We start from the raw sequence: 22,795 nt of genomic DNA, 5'->3' as shown, positions 1-22,795 counted from the left end.
TCACACCAGATCATGATTCCTGGCTACTTTCGCTTACAATAGGGCTCCCCTTGGGGCGCCTGAGTGGCTCAGTCGGTTGAGTGCCTGGCTTCGGCTCAGGTCATGATCTCGCGATTCACGGGTTCGAGCCCCACATTGGGCTCTGTGCTGACAACTTGGAGCCTGCTTTGGATTTTCTGTCTCCCTCTCTTTCTGCCTCTCCCCTGCTTGCACTCTGTCCCTTTCTCTCTCTCAAAAATAAAGAAACATTAAAAATTAAAAAAAAAAGAATAGGGCCCCACCTGAAGTTTAAAATAAAAAGTAGATTAAATTTAGCTTAAAAATTGTAAATAAATACTAGCGTGGGTGGTATGGAGTTCGGGCAACGCTCCCCTGGGGTACACGAGGGACTGTGGATTAGATGACGGGGGAGTACACTGCGGACAGAGATGTGCGAGAACACGTCTGAGACGTCACAGCTGCTCTAGCTAGTCTAATGCAAGCCGTGAGGAAAACTCTTGTATTTCTCCCACAAAACAACCGATCCAAGACTGAAAATTCATCATCGGGATCCTAGCCAAGGGAGGGAGAGGCCTGCATAATCCGGAAGAGTCAGCCTGAGGACGAAACATCTTGGTTAAAGTCAGAGAGAGGCCGTGGGATCGCCATCCCTTTACATCTTTTCTTCCTTTTTAAAAAAAAAAAATTTTAAATGCTCATTTTATTTTTGGGGGAGAGAAGGAATTCCAAGCAGGCTCCGTGCTTCAGCATGGAGCCTGATTCGAGGCTCAAACTCACAAACTGAGCCGAAATCAAGAGTCAGATGCTCAACTGACGGAGCCACTCAGGCGCCCCCCCACCCCACCCCCTTGACATCTTTTCTAAACGTGACTTGGTCAATCACCATGTTTCAGCGGATCTCTGAGCCATCCTGCAGCGACGCTTATCCATTAGGCACGGTAGGCAAGGTGCATACGTCTTACAAAGGCCCCCACCAATTGTTTAATTTCTTTCACAGGATGATGCTGAAAACACTGATGGTTGCCATAGTAAAAAGAAGATGAATCATGTGTAATACGAAGCATAGGACTCATTATTAGAAATTGCTTGTAATGTTCAGGATATTAACACCTCCCAAAGCATCTGCAAAACACATGGTTTTTTTTTTTTTTTTTAAGTTTATTTATTTTGAGAGAGACCGAAGCAGCGTGAGTCGGGGAGGAACCCAGAGAGAGGGAGAGAATCCCAAGCAGGCTCCACCCTGAAAGCACAGAGCCCGATGCAGGGTTCCAGCCCACAAAGCGTGAGATCATGACCTGAGCTGAAATCAAGAGTCAGATGCTTAACCAACTGAGCCACGGAGGCACCCCGTTACGAAACACATCTTGAAGAGAGAACCATAGAGCCCTCAATCTGGTATAGGGGCCAAGGGCAGACGACTCCAAAATGTGCCACTTTGGAATATTGATGATTTCATTTCATTTTTATTTATTTTTCAATGTTTATTTATTTTGAGGGAGCGAGAGAGCACTAGCAGGGGAGGGCAGAGAGAGAGCAAGAGAAAGAGAGGGGCGCCTGGGTGACTCAGTCGGTTAAGCATCTGACTTCGGCTCAGGTCATGATCTCTAGGTTCGTGGATTTGAGCCCATGCCGGGCTCTGTGCTGACAGCTCGGAGCCTGAAGCCTGCTTCGGATTCTGTCTCCTTCTCTCTCTGCTCCTCCCCCACTTGCGCTCTGTCTCTCTCAAAAATAAATAAACATTAAAAAATTAGAGAGAGAGAGAGAGAGAGAATCCCAAGCAGGCTCTGAGCTCTCAGTGCAGAGCCTGATGCCAAGCTTGACCTCACAAACCATGAGATCATGACCAGAACTGAATTCAAGGGTCAGATGTTTAACCGACTGAGCCACCCAGGCACCCTGGCATATTGATTATTTTAAATAAAAATTACTTAAGAAACAGCCAATACGGGCACCTGGGTGGCTCAGTCGATTAAGCGTCCCGACTTTGGCTCAGGTCATGATCTCGCAGTCCGTGAGTTTGAGCCCCACGTTGGGCTCTGTGCTGACAGCTCAGAGCCTGGAGCCTGTTTCGGATTCTGTGTCTCCCTCTCTCTCTGACCCTCCCCCGTTCATGCTCTCTCTCTCTCTCTCTCTCTCTGTCTCAAAAATAAATAAATGTTTAAAAAAATAATTAAAAAAAAAAGAAACAGCCAATACAAAAAGAACACCCTGAGCCCCCTTTGTCTCCAAAAAAGCAAGAAATAAATCGTGAAAGTTACCCTCCCTGTACCAGGAAGTAAAGAGACATCCTCCATAGAGCAGAGAAGGCTGTGTAAACACCCCTTGTCACCCTTTCCTAATTTACTACCCCAGCCCAAATTCTGTTTAGAATTCCTTCTGAATCGAAGCTCCCAAACACAAGTTTTCTTTGCCCTCCCAATTCCTCAGAGATGCCTTGGTTATTTCTTGAGGTGTCACTGTCATTATTTGGCCACTGTGTTCACGCAATAAAACTGTTTTTTCTCCTGTCAAACTGTCTCATGTCAATTTAATTCCTAAACCAGCTAGAAGACCTTGAAGGACGGAAGGAAAAAATCTTCCTCCCTTACACTGGCCTGGATCTCTTTTGACAATAAATACAATTTTATTTTTTCCAGAGCAAGAGATCAGGATGATATTTTTAGGGGAAAAAAGGGAGCACGGGGGGAGAGGGAGCAGCAGGGGGAAAGGTGGAAACTGACCTGAGTTCACGCCAGGAGCCCAGCACAGCGGACGGCTGAGCTTGTATAGGGGACATGCTACCGCAGATACGCGAGTGGAGGACCACCGAGGATGCATACTTCACTGTGGCCTCCTAAGCCAGCAAAATGCAAGAGTTCTCGGTGCACTAAGCCCTGGGCTGGGGGGTCTACACTTGCACTCCGATGGGGCGTCATTACTAAAAATCCGGAGTACTTGAACTTTCTCATCGGGCACATTTGATTTCCTGTAGAGTGCATCTTACCCAGAATGTTCTACAAATCCGGCCCCAACATCCGACTCTCGGCACCCGGGAAACATGGTGGGCTCTGCTTTCTGTGTCCTTGCAGAAACTCGGTTCATCATTTCACTTTACTTATTAGTGTGGCGTGTGTGCAGGTTGCCAAATATAGAGGGCTGGACCATGAGACTTTCTCAAAACGTTTCCCAAAGGGCTCCTGTGGGTAGTGAGAAGTCTCGAACCCCCATCTCTCCCCGTCCCTGATTTGCCCCCCAAATCAGGTCGCATAATCCGGTACCATCCCGTCCTCAGACCACTCTGCTCAAGAGGGGCGTGGTAAACCGAACTTTCAATTAGAGACCCGATTGTGCACAAACCCAAGCTCCCGCCTTGCCCCGCACAGCCCTTATTTTTTGGCCACGCCCCAGACACTTGCGTGTCGAAGCAAGTCCCACCCACCTCAGTTGGCGGAAAGGGAAAGCCAATAGCGATCGTCTAAAGGGGATCACGTACGCGTCGAACTTGCGCCAAACCTTTGAACTGGTACGAGGCGCCAAAAGAGGCCAGCTCTGGTCTCGATCACCACAGGGTGGGCGGACGCGGTGGCCGTCCACCCCACCACAGCCATGGAGCCTCTGCCCAGCGGCGACTACTGTGACCTGGGTGCATTCTGTGACCCCGACTACTACTGGCTGGGGATGCAAGAAGTGGAAATCAGTTCTGAACCTGTGCAGGACGCGGCCCCAGACGCCAAAGAAGACGGCCACATTGATGACGGCAGTCTAGTCCCTGTGGGCAACAACAACCCCCAGGGCGGTGTCAGCTATGCCAACTCTGGAGGCGACATCAACCGTGAAGGCGTGGCGAACCGTGACGGCGAAGGGAACCACGAGGCCAGCGGTGTCGTCCAGGCGCTGGGGCAGCAGCACGCTGAAGGGCCACCCCAAGTGGCAGCCGCTAGGGCTCGTCAGCCCCACCGCAGGCAGCCGGGAGCCCCGCGCTGCAAGTTCACGGCATTTCAGGTGCAGGAGCTGGAAAGCGTTTTCCAGCGCACTCAATACCTTGACGTGGCCACAAGGTAAGTGGCTTGCTCCGGCAAGTGCCCTTCGCCTCATTGCCAGGCATCTTCGTTTCCCCACCCCCGCCCGTCCCCCCTCCCCGCCCCCGACTTCCTTCTCCCCCTCCTAAACCAAAAAGGACTAGGGTTGGGGAGAATGCCTTCTGTGCATCAAGGGAAATATTTGTATACAATAATTATACGAAACAAGTCTGTGGAAATCTGTGGTGGGTAGTCTTTTTGTTTTTTTTTAAATTGTGGTGGGGACGCCGGGCTGGCTCAGTTGGGAGAGCGTGGGATTCTTGATCTCTGGGGGTCGCGAGTTCGAGGTTCGAGCCCCACCTAGGCATAGAGATTACACAAACAAGCACAAACTTAAAGAAAAAAAAGACTTCAGGGGAGCCTGGGTGGCTCGGTCGTTTAAGCGGTTAAGCGTCCAACTCTTGATTTGGGCTCAGGTCCTGATCTCCCGGTTCGTCAGTTCGAGCCCAGTCGAGCCCGCATCGGGCTCTGCGCTGAAGTGCTCTCGTGCGCGCGCTCTCTCTTTCTGTCTGTCTGTCTCTCTCTCTCTCAAAAAAAAAAAAAACATTAAAAAAAGAAAAAAAAGACTTATTAAAAAGCTGGTAAAATAGGGAGTCGTGGCTGGCTCAGAGGAGCATGCAGCTTTTGACCTCAGGGTCCTAAGTTTGAGCCATTTATCGGTGTAGAGATTACTAAAAAAAAATAAATTAAAAAAAATTGTGGTAAAATATGTGTAAGGATAAAATATACGATCTTAACCATTTTTTTCAGTGTATAGTTCACTAAAGTGCATTCATATTTTTTTTTTACAACGAATCTCCAGAACTCTTTCCACCTTGCAAAACTAAAAGGATGCACGCTGAACCACTCTCTGTTCCCCCATCTCCCCCAGCCCCTGGCGATCACCATTCTACTTTGTGTTCTGATGAATTTGACTACTGTAGGTGCCTCATATAAGTGGGATTACACAGTATTTTTCTTTTTATGCCTGAAGTATTTCACTTACTATAATGTTATCGGGGTTCATCCACGATGTAGCGTGTCTCAGAATTCCCTTCCTTTTTTAGGGTTGAGTAATATTCCATTGTTTGTAAATACAGAATTTCATTGATCTATTTATTAGTGGGCACTTGAGTGGCTTCTACCTTTTGGCTATTGTGAATAACGCTGTTGTGAACATGGGCGTGCAAATAGCAGTTGGAGTCACTGTTTTCAATCATTTGGGGTAAATATCCAGAATTGCTAGATCGTTTGGTAAGCCTGTTTTTAATTTTTTTTTTAATTTTTTTTTTCAGCGTTTTTATTTATTTTTGGGACAGAGAGAGACAGAGCATGAACGGGGGAGGGGCAGAGAGAGAGGGAGACACAGAATCGGAAACAGGCTCCAGGCTCCCAGCCATCAGCCCAGAGCCCGACGCAGGGCTCGAACTCCCGGACCGCGAGATCGTGACCTGGCTGAAGTCGGACGCTTAACCGACTGCGCCACCCAGGCGCCCCTGTTTTTAATTTTTCAAGCAGCTACTGTGCTGTGTCCCGCAGTGGCTGCAAGTGCACAAGGATTCCAATTTCTTCACATTCTTGTTAACACTTATTTGTTTATTTATTTAAAACATTTTATTTTTAGGTAATCTCTACACCCCAGGTGGGGCTTGAACTCACAAGCCCGAGATCAAGAGTCACACGCTCCACTGGCTGAGCCAGCCAGGCGCCCCTGTTTTTAATATTAGCCGTCTCAATGGCTGTGAAGTCGTATTTCATTGTGGTTTTGATTTGTATTTCCGTATTGATTAGTGATGTTGAGGATCTTTTCATGGGCATATTCAAGCCCTGCGCCCATTTTTATTCTCCGTAAGACTAATTTATTCATTTTTTTTTCCTGATTTCTGTATTTTGGTCAAATACTCGTAAAATGTCTTTACCATTTTTCATTGTGCAGTTCAGTGGCATTACGTACGTTATTCTTATGTTACCATCACCACCGTTCATTTTCAGAAATCTTCTCATATTGCAAACCTGAAACTATTACCATTACACAGTAATACACCCCCCGATCCCCTGGTAACCACCATTATACTTCCTGTCTGTGATTTTGTCGTTTTGTGACCGGTTTATTTTACATAGCATACAGTCTTTTAATTTTTTGTAAGCTTTTTGGCTTTTTTGTTGAAGTATAATTGACATACAGTGTTATATTGGTTTCAGGTGTACAACATAATGATTCAACGACTTTATACATTACTCAGTGCACACCACGATAAGTGTGGTCACCATCCGTCACCATAGAACATTATTACAAATTGTTGACTATATTCCCTATATTATATGTTCATTTTCATGACTTATTTATTTTATAACTAGAAGTTTGTACTTCTTAATCCCCTCAATTTCACCTGTCCCCCGACCCAATTCCCCTCTGGGAACCGTCAGTTTCTTCTCTGTATGACAGTCTGTCTTTTTGGTTGTCTATCTCTCTTTTGTTTTTTAGATTCTACCTATAGGGGTGGCTGGATGGCTCAGTGGGTTAAGAATCTGACTCTTGATCGAGAGAGGGAGACACGGAAGCCGAAGCAGGCTCCAGGCTCCAAGCTATCAGCACAGAGCCCGATGCGGAGCTTGAACTCACAAACCGGGAGAACATGACCTGAGCCGAAGTCGGACGCTTAACTGACTGAGCCACCCAGGCGCCCCTATCCATTTATTATTAATGAGCACTCGGGTTGCTTCCACTTTTTGGCTCTTGGGAATTACAGTGCTAGGCACATAGGTGTCAAAATATCTTTCCAAGACCCTGTGTTCAGTTCTTTCATGTATATACTCAGAAATGGAATTGTCGGGTCATTTGGTAATTTCTATGTTTAAATTTTTGAGCAGCGCTCAAACCCACAAACTCGAACCCACAAACCATGAGATTATGACCTGAACCGAACTGTTTTTCTTAGCGGCTGCACAAGGGTTCCAATTTCCCCACATCCTCACCAGCACTTGTTATTTTCTGGGTTGTTTTGTTTTGTTTTGTTTTGTTTGATAGTATCCATTCTAACGGTATGAGGTAGCAGTGTGGTTTTGGTTTGCATTTCCTTAATGACTAATTAGTGATGTTGGGCATCTTTTCATGGCCATTTTAATATCATCTTTGAAGAAATGTCTATCCAAGGCCTTTGCCCAGTTCTTAATCAGTTGCTTGTTTATTTATTAAGTTGTAGCCCTTAATATATTGTGGATGTTAACTCCTTATCAGATATATGATTTGCACATATTTTCTCCATTTGAAGGGTTGCCTTGTCACTCTACTGATTTTTTTTTGAAGTTTGAAAATTTATTTTGAGAGAGAGAGAGAGAGAGAGCCCACACGCACCTGAGTGCATATGTGCTAGTTGGAGAGGGGGAAGAGGGAGGGAGAGAATCCTAAGCACAATCCACACTCAACACAGAGCCTGACGTGGGACTCAACCCCACAAACCATGAGATCATAACCTGAGGCTAAATCAAGAGTCAGGCACTTAACTGAGCCAGCCAGGTACCCCTCACTTTATTGATTTTGTACTTTGGTCTACAGAAGTTTTTAATTTTGATGTAGTATAATTTATACATTTTTTTTATCGTCTGTGTTGGTAGCCTTTTGTAAATAAAATTTTATTGGAATCAGGCTGAGAATAAGGTACTCTCCTGCAGCTAGCTGTAGGGCTGGATCCTTTCATTTACAATTTTGAGGCGGGCGCCTGCGTGGCTAGGTGGTTAAGCGTCCGATTTCGGCTCAGGTCGTGATCTCGCAGTTCGTGAGTTCGAGCCCGGCGTCGGGCCCTGTGCTGACAGCTCAGAGCCTGGAGCCTGCTTCAGATTCGGTGTTTCCCTCTCTCTCTCTGCCCGTCCCCTGCTCACTCTCTGTCTGTCTGTCTCTCACTCAAAAAACAAATCATAATAAACATTAAAAACTTTTTATAAATAAATAAAATTTTGAGGGAGGGGGTCACCTGGCTGGCTCAGTCAGAAGAGCGTGTGACTCTTGATCTCAGGGTCAAGACTTTGAACCCCACTTAGGACATAGAGCCTACTTAAAAATTTTTTAAATAAATTTTAAAAAGTTGGAGGGGCACCTGGCTGTCTCAGTCAGCAGAGCATGTGACTCTTGATCTCGGGGTTGTGAGTTCAAACCCCACGTTGGGTATAGAGCTGACTTAAAAAATAATAAATAAATAAATAAATAAATAAATAAATAAATAAAACTGTGATGATTTGTTGATCATATATTTGTTTGCATTAATTTTTTATTTTTTATTTAAAAGATTTTTTAGTGTTTATTTTTGAGAGAGAGACAGAGTGCGAGTGGAGGAGGGAACAGAGAGAGAGGGAGACACAGAATCCAAAGCAGGTTCCAGGCTCTGAGCTGTCAGCACAGAGTCCAATGCGGGGCTCGAACCCACAAACCATGAGATCATGACCTGAACCGAAGTCGGATGCTTAACCAACTGAGCCACCCCAGAGCCCCGAATTTTTCTTTTTTTAAATAGTGCAATAAAATTATTTATCGTGACTACCAAGATGTTAATGCTACCTTAAATTTTGAGAGGAAACCGTAGCAAGCCTGGAACTGGGAATTACAGAAAAGTTTACTTGGGGGGTGGGCTCTTGAGGGGAGGGTACGCGTTTTAAAACAAGCATAAAAAGTATATCTGTACATTTCACTTTATCCACAGCTCCAAATACTAAACATTTGTGGTTTTCTCCCCGCAGAAGAGAACTTGCAAGCTGCATGAATGTGACCGAAACCAGAGTGCAGGTCAGTAAACCTCAATGGCAGGGCAGCCATTCTGAAACCGGCTTTAGGACTTGTAACACTTCTGTTCCAGGGGTTCTCAACTTCGTATGTTTCGGTTTTCTTTTTTAACTTTGGCAAATAAATCGACTTTAAGAGTCTTTGTGGGTGAAAAATGGGGTATGTGAACTCCAGCTTACGGATGTTTCCCATTACCTGAGGGAACATGATTCCTTTCTCTTAAATTTTTTTAATGTTCATTTATTACTTAAAAAAATTTTTTTAAGGGTGAGCGGGGGAGGGGCAGAGAGAGAGGGAGATGCAGAATCCGAAGCAGGTTCCAGGCTCCGAGCTGTCAGCACAGAGCGGGCTGCAGGGCCGAACCCACCACCCAAAACACAGATATCCTTTGAAGAGTCATGTGTGGAGACATATTGGGGCTCGGGCTGACTGTGGAAGTATTCAAATTAATGCACAGAGGAGCAGGTTATGAGAGGGATTGGTTATACTAAGTTAAAGCCATGCATAAGCTCTTAGCGAAGTGGGTGAATTTATAAACTTTGGGGTGGGGGCGCCTGGGAGGCTCAGTTGGTTGAGCGTCCGACTTCGGCTCAGGTCATGATCTCACAGTCCGTGGGTTCGAGCCCCGCGTCGGGCTCTGTGCTGACAGCTCAGAGCCTGGAGCCTGCTTCAGATTCCGTGTCTCCCTCTCTCTGTGCCCCTCCCCTGCTCATGCTCTGTCTCTCTCTCTCTCTCTCTCAAAAATAAACATTAAAAAAAAAAAAACATTGGGGTGAGGGAGAAATGTATGCTCAGAACACGCTATATGAGTAACCAGTGTCTGTTTAGTGAAGCTAAGACTGATGGTGGAGGGACAGCTTCAAAGTTCGAGAACCCAGTCCTCTTGCTGTTGTTTTTAAGTGTTTGGTAAGGCAATGTGGGGAGTGAGAGCTCTACGTTCTAATTTTCTGGAATATTTTGATGCATCAACCTGAAAACATTGCTGGGACAGTCACGTTACGGTGAGAATGGGGGAACGGTTTGCAGGCTTTGAAAATTTGCCTAAAGTATGAAACAAGCAAAAAAAAAAAAAAAAACCACCCAGTACTGAATGAATATTAATTGACCTAAGAAGGGCGAAAAGGTTAGAGAAGAACTACATGTCAGTCAAAATAGGCCTTCTGGGTACTACACAAATTCTACAAATCTACTAAACACGTAAGCACATATTCTCTTGAGGATTTCTAACATTTTAAGAATTTTTTTCATGTTAGTGATGCTATTTTGAAGAGTTGAGTTTTGTGGAATTTGGTTGGTTGGGGGTTGGGTGGCCCTTATTTGGGGATAGAGTCATTGTGTTAATTTTATTTTTATTTTATTTTATTTTTTTTTTTTTTTAATTTTTTTCAACGTTTATTTATTTTTGGGACAGAGACAGAGCATGAACGGGGGAGGGGCAGAGAGAGAGGGAGACACAGAATCGGAAACAGGCTCCAGGCTCCCAGCCATCAGCCCAGAGCCCGACGCGGGGCTGGAACTCACGGACCGCGAGATCGTGACCTGGCTGAAGTCGGACGCTTAACCAACTGCGCCACCCAGGCGCCCCTATTTTTTTTTTTTATTTTAAAAAAAAATTTTTTTCAACGTTTTTTATTTATTTTTGGGACAGAGACAGAGCATGAACGGGGGAGGGGCAGAGAGAGAGGGAGACACAGAATCGGAAACAGGCTCCAGGCTCCCAGCCATCAGCCCAGAGCCCGACTCGGGGCTCGAACTCACGGACCGCGAGATCGTGACCTGGCTGAAGTCGGACGCTTAACCGGCTGCGCCACCCAGGCGCCCCTCATTGTGTTAATTTTAAATACTTTCATTCCCTCAGGCACTTTTGACTAATTTGTAGGTCATGCCGTAAAAAGGTGACCCCCCCCCCAAAAAAAAACCCACTTAAGTTACAGCAAAGTGATATTTGCCCAAAAAAGAAAGGAAAGGAAATCAGGCTGGGTGTATCGGCTTTGCTGCAGAGTGCATGTGTGAGTGCATTGATGGAAAGGAGTTGCAGGGGCGCCTGGCTGGCTCGGTTGGAGGAGCATGTAACTCTTGATATCGGGTTGTGGGTTCGAGACCCATGCTGGGTGTAGAGATTACTAAAAAATGGAAATAAACTTTAAAAAATTTCTAAAAAAAGAACAGTTGCAGATCTGGTGGTGGGAGTACCTGAAAAGCAGCCCAACAGAGCTGACCGTTGAGTAGTGGCATCCCAGCACCGCAGACTGGGGCCCCGGGCCTGGCTCAGACTGGAAAGGTTGGGAGCAGACTGGGATCGCTTTTTCAGGCTGACAAGGCGTATTGCAGAGGAAAAGAAAAACGTTAAGGTTTGGTGACTAGCTCTTTCTCCTTCCTGGGTTTCCTAATGCACTCTCAGTGGCATTCTGAAGGGGAAAGAAGCCACAAGAAACAAATCAGGGGGAAAACAGTGTTCTCACAGATTTCCCAACCAGACAGTTGAATTTCTCCAAGAAACTTAATACATGGTTTCTTCCTTTCTTTTGCAAACAGAACTGTTTTGTAAAGCCAATGTTGAGAATACAGCCCATATCAGGGCGCCCGGGTGGCTCAGTCGATTAAGCCTCTGACTCTTGGTTTCAGCTCAGGTCATGATCTTACTGTTTGTGAGTTTGAGCCCCGCATCAGGCTCTATGCTGACAGCATGGAGCCTGCTTGAGATTCTCTCTCCCTCTTTCTCTGCCCCTCCTCCACTTCCTCTCTATCTCTCTTAAAATAAGTAAATAAACATTTTTTTAAAAATTTTAAGAAGAGAGAATACAGCCCATACAACAGCCAGCTTTTGTTATCTTATGTTTATGGGTATTTGACCACTGGTATGTTCAGATCCCCCCCGCCCCCCGCCCCGGAATGAGCTCGATCACACCGGCCTTGTTGAAGCTATGTATTTATGCAGCAGAAATACCACAAATCTTAAAATAGGAGTGCAAGCATGAGGCCTCAGGCAGGGAGAGAAGGCCTTTTGTGCCACTCAAGATGCGTAGTTTGGAAACTTCTGAAGGGATTTCAATCTAATGTTAACCCCATTAATTAGGACACCGAGAAGATAGTCAAGTCTAACTGACCGTTTTGTTTGCTTGTTTGCAAAACTATCGGGCAGGTATTTAGGAAGAAGAAGCCATTTTATGACCCCTTTACCCTCATTGTTGTCAACCACCTTCCTAAAGTGCTGTTTCACCTTGCCTTAAGAAAAAGGGATGGGGGGGCGCCTGGGTGGCGCAGTCGGTTAAGCGTCCGACTTCAGCCAGGTCACGATCTCACGGTCAGTGAGTTCGAGCCCCGCGTCGGGCTCTGGGCTGATGGCTCAGAGCCTGGAGCCTGTTTCCGATTCTGTGTCTCCCTCTCTCTCTGCCCCTCCCCCGTTCATGCTCTGTCTCTCTCTGTCCCAAAAAATAAATAAACATTGAAAAAAAGAAAAAGGGATGGGATTGGGACCTCCTGGTTGTGTAGCAGCTCCGAGGGGCCCTGCCTTGCCCTGCCCTGTCCTGCCTTGCTGGACAACAGCGGCTCGGGTCCGGGATCCTGGAACTGTGGCCAGAGTGAGCTGACCTGGCCCTGAGCCCAGAGAGGTTTGTAGGGTGGGGCAAGTTGGAGCATGCAGAATTGACGACGGTGACGATGGTGTGCCTCTTTCCCCTAGACTCCTGGGCGGCCAAAGAGTCTTGAGCATTTTAGTTAATTTGGGTCAAGTTGGTCTCCACTTTCCTTAACACTACGGGTTGAAGTGTCAAGGCAGTGTGCCTGGCCCCCGCAACTCTCACGCCCCAGTGAGACGAGCCACAAACTCCATGGGACCCCATGACGAGGCCTCCCTTGCCAGACTGCTTTTTAACTCTCAAGAGGTTTCGGAGGAGTAATGACCCCTTAGACATCCTGGAAGGAAATCTGTCTGAAAACCCAACGCGTTTCTTCCTATTAATTATTTACTTTGCACCGAAGATAGGCTTGTCAAATAGGAAGCTGTTCCCCTCCATATGACCTTAAATAGGGCCCCCTATTGACAATGCCCACATTATCCCCAAAACAACGTGACACCGTCCCTAGTGAGGAGACGGCAGGAGGTAACTGGCGGTAACAGGTGGTCGTCAGCCGCCAGGATACAGACCCTTCTTTATCCTGTTACCAGGTAGTTGATCCGCAAGAAGCGGGTGCGACTCAGAAGTACACCTGCATCCGATACCTGAAAAAAACCATTTGAATCTTAAAATTGGGAAGAGAGGGACAAAGTGATGAGCCTACTCCGGAATTTGGCACATAGCTGGTGCTCACTAAGGGGGAGCTGAAGGGAGGGGGTGAGGTGGTAACTTCCCTGAGCAGACAGCTTCCCTTGGCGCAGCATGAAATCTCAGTGGAGCACACACTTGCACGTAGGTAGTGGCTTTTGTCTTCGGACGTTAACTGTTCGATGTACTAAACCGATCCCCTTTTCCCTCTGACTGCAGGTTTGGTTTAAGAACAGGAGAGCCAAGCTCAGGAGAGACGAGAGGGCATCAATGCCCACAACTACTCCACCTACTAACCTGGAACACCTGGTCATCCTAATGCTGGACGGGCCCTAGAATGTCGCTCTCGTTCAGAAGCCAGATTGGAGATGGGTTCTTCCGGTGCCACTGACACCCGGGCCGTCTTGTTGCCCCTGCCACCCTTTTCTCCTCCGCAGTTGTGTTAGCAATAAAGAGAAAATTTTTCTGTGCCTTCGCCTTTGTGTATCAAACGGGAGCAAGTAGGGTGTGTATGCAAATTGCAAAGGAAATGCCATTTACACAGAATGACAAGGAGGCCTCCTTTCATGAGGAGACCTCCCTGAGTCACCATCTGGAGGCCCTGCGTGTCACAGAAGTTCCCCCGAGTGCCCATGATGACTCGGCACCGACCTGTACCTCCACCATCCCGCCCTCCCTCACCCCATCGTCATCCCCACCTTGCTCCTTCGGGACCACAAGTATGTGCAAAATGGGGTGGGAGGAGTCCCTAGTGAGAGAGCAGTGTTTCTTCCAGAGATGAGCTCCATCCATGCTGACAAGTTCAGGCCGAACCCTGGACTCTGGGGGAAACCTCCTGAGAGGTTACTCACGGGGATTTATGGGAAGGCGGCCACCGAGCGTGCATACATTATGTTTCCAATCCTGGTCACTACCCGCCCTTTTGCGGAGGAGACTGGGGACTAGAAGCCATTCTGGCACACAGGTTCTGCGGCTTTAAAAGAAACATGAGAGGGGATTCCATCAAGGCCAGAAAGAGGCTCTTCTCCCTTTTTTCCCCCTCCCCCCACCAGCCGAGGAAAGCACATTATTGATCCTTCCCCTGCTCAGAAGCATTTTGTCACCTTTCACATCCTTGAGAGCACCCCAATTCCAAACACTAAAAGGGGGCCTGTTGGTTTACTGCTGCTCAGAGCAAGAGTAAGGAAACGGTCGGAGCAGTGTTCTAGAATAATCCCTCCTTGTAAAGAAGAAGTCGTACCTCCGCTGTCTTTGTGTGAGAAGACCAGCGTAGGAAAAAACCCAAACAAGTAAGGGTCAGTGAAGTGCAGAGGCCATGCCCCTCTTCTCTGCGTCGTTCCAATTTTGGCGTATGCGCTGCCGAAGCGAACGCGGGCCCCCTTTTTAAAAAGCGTTAAGTTCTTCTCAGTTCAACCTTTGTCTCTGAGGACTCTTTAGCAACGTGAGGCTCCTTTAATGGAGTTTGCGTGAAAAGTCACCAGTTGTGGACACCACGGTCCCGTAAGGTGATGGCAGTAATGATGGGTAAGGTGCCATGGTTATGCCAGAGTTTCCTCTGGTGGGAGTTAATCAGACACCAGTTTCACAGCACCCGAGTGTCCCCAGAGTGAAGGGGGGCTCTGTGGCCTTGGGAAAGGGTGCCCTCTGTGCCGTGGCATCCACTGCTGCCTTATTCCTTGGCCTGCCTTTCTCGCTTGTGAGTGACGGATGTCGGTAAAGCGGTCGCAATGCCGGGCCCCACAGAGAGGGTGTCGCGTTGCTCACCGGGCCTCCAGGCCTTGCTGGGAGTGAGGGAAATTCAAGAATGTTCCTGCGCATACATGCCCATTGCCATTCTCGCCAGAGGATTTTGAAAGCGAAACTTATTTCCTAGTGTTGGCCACTGTCCTTCTTTTTTATTTTAGTTTATTTATTTATAAATGTTTATTTTTAAGAGTGAGAGAGAGAGAGTGCGCTGTGGGAGGGGGGTGAGGGGCAGAGAGAGAGAGAGAGAGAGAGGGAGACGGAGAGCCAGGATCCGAAGCAGGCTCTGTGCTGACAGCAGAGAGCCTGGGGGGGGGGGGGGCGAACCCACCAACCCTGAGATCATGATCTGAGCCGAAATCAAGAGTCAGATGCTCAACCGACTGACCTTTCGGGCTCCCCATCCTTCTTTTTTAAATACTAAGTTTCTCATTGCTTTAGGTAACTTCAGAACTACGAGGTCTGTACCAATATGCTCCAGGCACTGTCACACCTAAGGAATGTGGTGAAAACCTCAAGACAAGGGAGGCTATGTGCGCACAGGTGACATTCCTCACAACTCTAACATAGACCACCCAGACTGCATGTCTGCATGTCACCATGTATGGGAGACAAAGAAGCAGAAATCGTATAAAAGGCCACAACCCGCTGCGCTCGGGGCTCAGCTTTTCAGGTACGAACCCACTGAGCCCGTGAGAGCATGAATCAAGTTCCTTCCTATAAAGGAAAGCCTTGGTGTCACGACTCTGTACAAACCTCAGTCCCATTACATTACATGAGGGCTCATCCAGGATTCGGAGACGGTGCATTTCCACCCGCTCCCCCCCCCCCCCGTTGCTGGGGTACCAACCTCGGGGTACCGGGAGAGGCGACCTCGCCTACCACCAGCAGACCACTTGATCCACAGAAGACTAGCCCATCCCAGCTCGCCAGGGCAAGGACCTGGATGCACAAAGGACACACACACACACACACACGGTGAGGCCCAGGAACCAGCTCAGGGAGCGCCGCCCAACAGACTGGTAAGAACCTGGAGTTCCTTTTGGTAGACCTGATTCTAAGAGGAAGAAGGAGAGCCTGGTCACCCCCCAGAGTCCCAGAGTTGCCTGAGTAGTTCCCTAAGGAAAAAGGAACGAAACCACAACTCTAAGGTGCTGGGCACTGGGCAGCAGGTTGGAGTCGCTGTGTGACTGTGTGTGAAAGTGATAGACAATGGAAAGGTTCCAACCTGACCAAGGGCCAAAGCCAGTGTTGAGTCCCGATCCGTGGTTCCGTGGCAACCTCATATGGCTGAAGACGGCGTCAGGCTTCCTCAGGAATCTGATCCTGGTCAGGGATTAATATGGAACCTGCCAATGCTGAGGGGCTCCTGAAATATCTCCGAGAGGAGAGTGGCGGGAAACGGACAAAGCAATGTATGTCCTCTCCAAATTAGCCCCCCCTTCTCCCTTTTTCCTCTCTTGTGCATGAAAGTTGTCCGTCAGGGGGAGGAAATGGGTAGAAAGCAGAGTAAACCGGCTCCCCTAGAGTGTCTGTCGAGAAAATTCAAAAAGGGATATTCAGGAGATTATGGTGTGAAATTAACTCCCAGAAAGCACCAGACATTCTGTGAAACTGATGGAACATTGTTTGGGGTAGGCTGGCCCTCCGAGCGCTCACTTGATAAGGAGCTGGTTGGCCGAGTGTTCGGGGTCGTTGTGGGGGATCCAGGCCACCCCGACCAATGTCCTTACATTGACTGTTGGCAAGACCTGGTCCTATCCCGGCCACCTTGGCTGAAAGTCTATATCAAAGAGAGCTGTAAAGTTATGATGGCTCGTGTCACGGCTCCCTCCAAATGCTGGCCGGAAACTGAAAAACCCATACTGTCGGGAGAGCCTGAGGAAACCCCACCGCTATGTGCCCTTCTGCAGCCCTCACTGCCACCTGCACCTCCGGCCACCCCGGCTGCTGAAACCCCACCGGAGGCTGCCCGTAGTCCCGAGTCCTCACCACCTCTAGCATCACCGGCCTCTCCGGCTGTGACCGGCTCGCCCGGACCACCAGTCCTAACCCCATACACCCCTCCTGGAAGGCACCCAGAAAATCAGGCCAGCAGAGACAGTCCCTCCCTGTAGCAATACCGGGGAGCCCTACAGGTGCCACTGAGGGAAACTAGGGGACCCGTCTATTATGATCAGGAAGGCCAGATCTGAGGAGGCCAGCGTGTTTTTGTGTACCAACCCTTTACCACTCTGGACCTCCTAAACTCCCTCCTATACAGAGAAGCCCCAGGCTGTGATTGAACTAATGCAGTCCGTAACTCAAACCCATAAACCTACCTGGACAGACTGCCGTCAACTCCTCCCGACCCCCTTCCACATGGAGGAGCGTCGCTGAATTACCCAGGCGGCCCTAAAATGGTTAGAGGAGAGTGCCCCGGCTGGGACGCTAGACACCCAGGCTTAGGCTCAGGCTCACTTCCCCGGGGAGGACCCCAAATGGGACCCAAATGACTCAAACGTAGATGGAGGGCTCGCAAGGACTGAAGGGTAGCAAGAAGCCCTTCTAAATGGCATGAAGGAAGGGGGAAAAGGCCATATGAGTAAGACATCAGAAGTGCTCCAGGGACCCGAGGAGAGCCCTAGCCAGTCCTGTGAGAGACTATGTGAGGCATTTCGTCTCTACATCCCTTTTGCCCCGGAGGCGCCCGTTAAGCAGCGGATGGTCAGCGTGGCTTTCGTAGCTCAGGCCCAAAGGGACATCCGGCACAGGCTGCAAAAGCTGCAGGGTTTCACCAGCATGAATGCCAGTCGGTTGCTGAAAGTGGCAACTGAGGGGTTTGTCAACCGTGACAAAAAAAGGCAGAAAAAGGCGGACTTGTTAGCTGCTGCCTGGGTGGGGTGGTCAGAACCCTCCCGGAAAGGTGCCCTGCAGGGGCGAGGCCAGGGCCGAAAAGGGGAACGTCTGGGGGGGGGGTCTCACCCAGGACCAAAGTTAGGGCGGAACCAGTGTGCGTACTGTCGCCGGGAGGGCCACTGGGAAAATGAGTGTCCCCCGCAGCTGGGTAATTTTCAGCAGGGCCTCAAGCCGAAAGGAAGAGGCCAAGTGGTCCAGGGCCGGTGCCAACCAACATCACGGCCTCATGGGGCCCCCATGAGGTGATTTTATGGGGCTAGCCACCAAGGAGGACTATGAGGAGGACTAGGGCAGCCCGGCTCTATTTTGTTAGGCCCCCAAGAGCCTATGGTCCAAATGAATGTGGGGGGGGGTATGGCGACCCATTGACTTCACGGTAGATACTGGGGCAGAACACTTGGTGGTGACACAACACGTGGGCCCCCTCTCACAGAGACAAGCCACTATTGTGGGTTCCACGGACAATCAGACAGGCTGTCCCTTCCTGCTGCCTCGGGGATGCAGTTTAGGCGGCCATGAAGCCATCCATGAATTCCTGTACCTCCCCGACTGCCTGACCCTCCAGAGCCAATCGATCTTCTCCTTCCAGTGGGAGGATCCCGAAAATGGTGGTGACAAGGGCCAGTTGACTTGGACCAGATTGCCTCAGGGCTTCAAAAACTCCCCAACCATTTTCCATACTGCATTAGCTTCTGACTTAAAAGCCTTCCCAGCGGATCGACATGGCTGTGTCCTGCTTCACTACCTAGATGATTACTGCTGGCCGGAAGGTCCCGGGAGGACTCCGTGGAAGGAACTTGGCAACTCCTTACCCTCCTATGGGAAACCGGCTACAAGGTCTCAAGGAAAAAGACCCAAATCTGTCAAGAGAAAGTCAAATATCTGGCTTTACCTCTCCCAGGGGAAGCGCCAACTCGGCCAGAGAGGAAGTAGGCTTTATGTTCAGTCCTGGTCCCGTCAACCTGATGCCAGGTTCGGGAGTATCTCGGGGCCACAGGTTGCTGTAGAATCTGGATACATAGCTATTCAGTCCTGGCGAAACCATCCTATGAAGCTACAAAGCGGGGAGAGCGGGAGCGCCTAATGTGGGAATCGGCCCAGAAGAAGGTCTTTGGGGAACAAAGCGAGCCCTCACTAATGTGCCTGGTTTGGAGCTCCCAGACACAACTAAGCCTTTCTTTCTGTACGTCCATGAGTGCACTGGTATTTCAGTGGGAGTCCTAACTCAGACATCATGGCATGGCCCGGTGGCATATCTCTCCGACAGCTTGACTCCGTGGCCCAAGGCTGGCCACCCTGCCTATGGGCACTTGCAGCCACGGCCCTCTTAGTGTCTGAGGCTGACGAGTTAACTATGGGACGAGAATGGACAGTCCGAATGACACATCCAGTACTGACATTAATGGAGTACAAGGGACAATACTGGCCACCCAACGCCGGGATGGTCAGATATCAGGAATGCTACGTGAGAACCCGCACATTCCCCTGGAAGCAGGGCCGACCCTGAACCCTGCGACCCTGCTGCCCGTCGGGCCCGGCCAGCCAGACCCCGACTGCATTGAAGCCACGGATGAGGTGTCCTCCAGCCGAGCAGACTCGAGGGGCCAGCCTCTCGAGGACCCCGGCGCCCAGTGTTTCACCCACAGTAGCAGTTTTGTGAAAGAAGGAGAAGGCCGTGCAGGGAACTCCACGGTGACGCCGAATTCCGTCACTGAGGCCAAGCCCCTCCCCCAAGGGACTTGAACACAGAAGGCAGAGCTCATCACGCTAAGCTGCGCCCTCCAACTGGCGGCAGGGACGCGTGTTAATATACACGCAGACTCTATGCCTTCACCCCCCTCCACGTGCATGCGGCTTTATAGAAAGAGAAGGGTCTAATAAACTCAGGCGGAAAGGACGTAAACTATGGTAAGGAAATCCTGGGACTCTTGGACGCTCTGTGGGCCCCTAAAAGGGTGGCAGTCATGCATTGCCGGGGACACCGAAGGGGAAACACCACGGCTGCGCGGGGGCACCGTAAGGCAGACCGAGAGGCAAAGCTCGCGGCCTCCAAAGGAACGGCGGAATCGGCGGCTTTACCCGCCGCGCTGTTCCCCACCCCGCTGGCACAATGAGACCCGCATTACTCACACCACGGAAGTACCTGGTTTAGGACTGAAAATGGAAGCTGCCTCCCGGGTGGATGGTGGAAATGCGAAGACGGCCGGGTAGCAATTCCTGAGGCCCGGGCCCCAACTCTCGTCCCGCAGTTCCATCAGGACACCCGTGTGGGCCGGCCAGCCCTCGACACTAGTGAGCCGGCATCCCCCCCTCTCTCCGGCCCGGCCCCGGGGGGGATGGGAGCAATGTGAACCGTGTGCCCGGAATGGCCCACGTCAGGGACCCAAGGCCGCCCCCGGGGTGCAGAGCGGCGGGGAGCCCCACTTGAAAGCGCGATGGTGGACTTCACTGAGCTTCCCCGGGGCCGAGGCCCCAATACCCGTCGGCGCGTGTGCGCGCTTTCTCGGGCTGGGTGGCAGCCTTCCCGGCTCGCACACGAGAGGCACAAGAAGCGGCCGGACTACTTCCAATGGAAATTATCCCACGATTTGGGATCCCTGTGGCCGTGGGATCCCGTGACAGGCCAGCATTCGTGGCTGAGGGGGTGCGGCTGGTGGCAAAGGGGTTACAGATCACCTGGAGGTGACATGCTGCGTGCGGACCCCAGAGCTCCGGGAAGGGGGAATGAGTGAGCTGAACCCTGAAGCTGCAGTTGAGTAAACCGTGTCAGGAAACCCACCTGCACTGGGGCCAGGTGTGGCCAATGTCCTTGTGAAGAATCGGGCGCAGCGCCGCTAAGACTGGGTTCTCCCTTTATGAATTCCGTTATGGGCGCCCTCCCCCCATTATCGAGGGCATAGGGGGGATTTAAATGAGATAGGCAGTCTAACCCTGAGGCGGCAGATGTGGGCCCTCGGCTCTACTCTAACCACCCTGCACCCATGGGTTAAAGAGCATTCGCCTGTGAGTCTGACAGATATTCACCCTTATTTAATTATTTTTAAATTTACATCCAAATTAGTTAGCATATAGTGGAACCATGATTTCAGGAGTAGATTCCTTAGTGCCCCTTACCCATTTAGCCCATCCCCCCTCCCACAATCCCTCCAGTAACCCTCTGTTTTTTCACCATATTTAAGAGTCTCTTATGTTTTGTCCCCCTCCCTGTTTTTATGTTATTTTTGCTTCCCTTCCCTTGTGTTTCTCTGTTCTGTGTCTTGAAGTCCTCATATGAGTGAAGTCATATGATTTTTGTCTTTCTCTGACTAATTTCGCTTAGCATAATACCCTCCAGTTCCATCCGCGTAGTTGCAAATGGCAAGATTTCATTCTTTTTGATTGCCGAGTAAGACTCCATTGAATATATACACCACATCTTCTTTATCCATTCATCCATCAATGGACATTTGGGCTCTTTCCATACTTTGGCTATTGTCGATAGTGCTGCTTTAAATTTTTGTTTTAAATTTTTTTTTTTCAACGTTCAGTCATTTTTGGGACAGAGAGAGACAGAGCATGAACGGGGGAGGGGCAGAGAGAGAGAGGGAGACACAGAATCAGAAACAGGCTCCAGGCTCTGAGCCATCAGCCCAGAGCCCGACGCGGGGCTCGAACTCACGGACCGCGAGATCGTGACCTGGCTGAAGTCGGACGCTTAACTGACTGCGCCACCCAGGCACCCCGATGGTGCTGCTTTAAACATTGGGGTGTGTGTGTCCCTTCAAAACAGCACACCTGTATCCCTTGGATAAATACCTAGTAGTGCGATTGCTGGGTCGTAGGGTAGTTCTATTTTTACTTTTTTTGAGGAAACTCCATACTGTTTTCCAGAATAGCTGCACCAGTTTGCATTCCCACCAGCACTGCAAAAGAGATCCTCTCTCTCGGCATCCTCGCCAACATCTGCTGTTGCCTGAGTTGTGAATGTTAGCCATTCTGACAGGTGTGAGGTGATATCTCATTGTGGTTTTGATTTGTATTTCCCTGATGATGAGTGATGTTGAGCATTTTTTCATGTGTTGGTTGGCCATCTGGATGTCTTCTTTGGAGAAGTGTCTATTCATATCTTTTGCCCATTTCTTCACTGGATTATTTGTTTTTTGGGTGTTGAGTTTGATATGTTCTTTGTCGATTTTGGATACTAACCCTTTATCTGATATGTCATTTGCAAATATCTTCTCCCATTCCATCAGTTGCCTTTTAGTTTTGCTGCTTGTTTCCCTCGCTGTCACGAAGCTTTTTATTTGATGAGGTCCCAATAATTCATTTTTGCTTTTGTTTCCCTTGCCTCAGAGACGTGTTGACTAAGAAGTTGCTGCAGCCAAGATCAAAGAGGTTTTTACCTGCTTTCTCCTCGAGGATTCTGATGACTTCCTATCTTACATTTAGGTCTCTCGTTTATTTTAAGTTTATTTTTGTGTATGGTGTAACACAGTGGTCCAGGTTCATTTTTCTGCATGTCGCCGTCCAGTTTTCCCAGCACCACTTGCTGAAGAGACTCTCTTTATTCTATTGGATATTCTTCCCTGCTTTGTTAAAGATTAGTTGGCCATATGTTTGTGGGTCCATTTCTGGGTTCTCTATTCTGTTCCATTTATCTGAGTGTCTGTTTTTGTGCCAGTACCATACTATCTTGATGATTACAGCTTTGTAGTATAGCTTGAAGTCTGGAATTGTGATGCCTCCTGCTTTGGTTTTCTTTTTCAAGATTGCTTTGGCTATTCGGGGTCTTTTCTGGTTCCATACCAATTTTAGGATTGTTTGTGCTAGCTCTGTGAAGAATGCTGGTGTTATTTTGATAGGGATTGCATTGAATATGTAGACTGCTTTGGGTAGTATCGACATTGCAACAATATTTGTTCTTCCTATCCAGGAGCATGGAATCTTTTTCCATTTTTTTTGTGTCTTCTTCAATTTCTTTCATAAGCTTTCTATAGTTTTCAGTGTATAGATTTTTGGCCTCTTTGGTTAGGTTTATTCCTAGGTATTTTACGGTTTTCAGTGCAATTGTAAATGGGATCGATTCCTTGATATCTCTT

The 22,795-nt window shown here is 49.0% G+C and overlaps 1 protein-coding gene across 1 annotated transcript; it reads left to right on the top strand.

Annotated features, from left to right (window-relative positions):
- The first annotated feature begins 2,720 nt into the window (after positions 1 to 2,720).
- On the top strand, positions 2,721 to 13,546 carry LOC101093839 (rhox homeobox family member 1). Its single transcript, XM_023249373.2, has 3 exons — positions 2,721 to 4,037; positions 8,769 to 8,814; positions 13,296 to 13,546. The coding sequence occupies exons 1-3, from the start codon at positions 3,586 to 3,588 to the stop codon at positions 13,410 to 13,412; spliced, it is 615 nt and encodes a 204-aa protein (XP_023105141.1). The 5' UTR covers positions 2,721 to 3,585; the 3' UTR covers positions 13,413 to 13,546.
- The last annotated feature ends 9,249 nt before the right edge of the window (positions 13,547 to 22,795 follow it).

The sequence above is a fragment of the Felis catus genome, chromosome X (assembly GCF_018350175.1).
Source record: "Felis catus isolate Fca126 chromosome X, F.catus_Fca126_mat1.0, whole genome shotgun sequence".
Lineage (NCBI taxonomy): Eukaryota > Metazoa > Chordata > Mammalia > Carnivora > Felidae > Felis > Felis catus.
Note: the sequence above shows the minus strand (reverse complement) of the source record. Positions and strands in the feature narration are given on the sequence as shown.

Excerpts from the sequence above, each read along its gene's own strand:
- LOC101093839 (XM_023249373.2), top strand. The coding sequence starts at position 3,586 with ATGGAGCCTCTGCCCAGCGGCGACTACTGTGACCTGGGTGCATTCTGT. Across the intron at positions 4,038-8,768 it reads TACCTTGACGTGGCCACAAG|AAGAGAACTTGCAAGCTGCA; the intron begins GTAAGTGGCTTG and ends TTCTCCCCGCAG. Across the intron at positions 8,815-13,295 it reads TGACCGAAACCAGAGTGCAG|GTTTGGTTTAAGAACAGGAG; the intron begins GTCAGTAAACCT and ends CTCTGACTGCAG.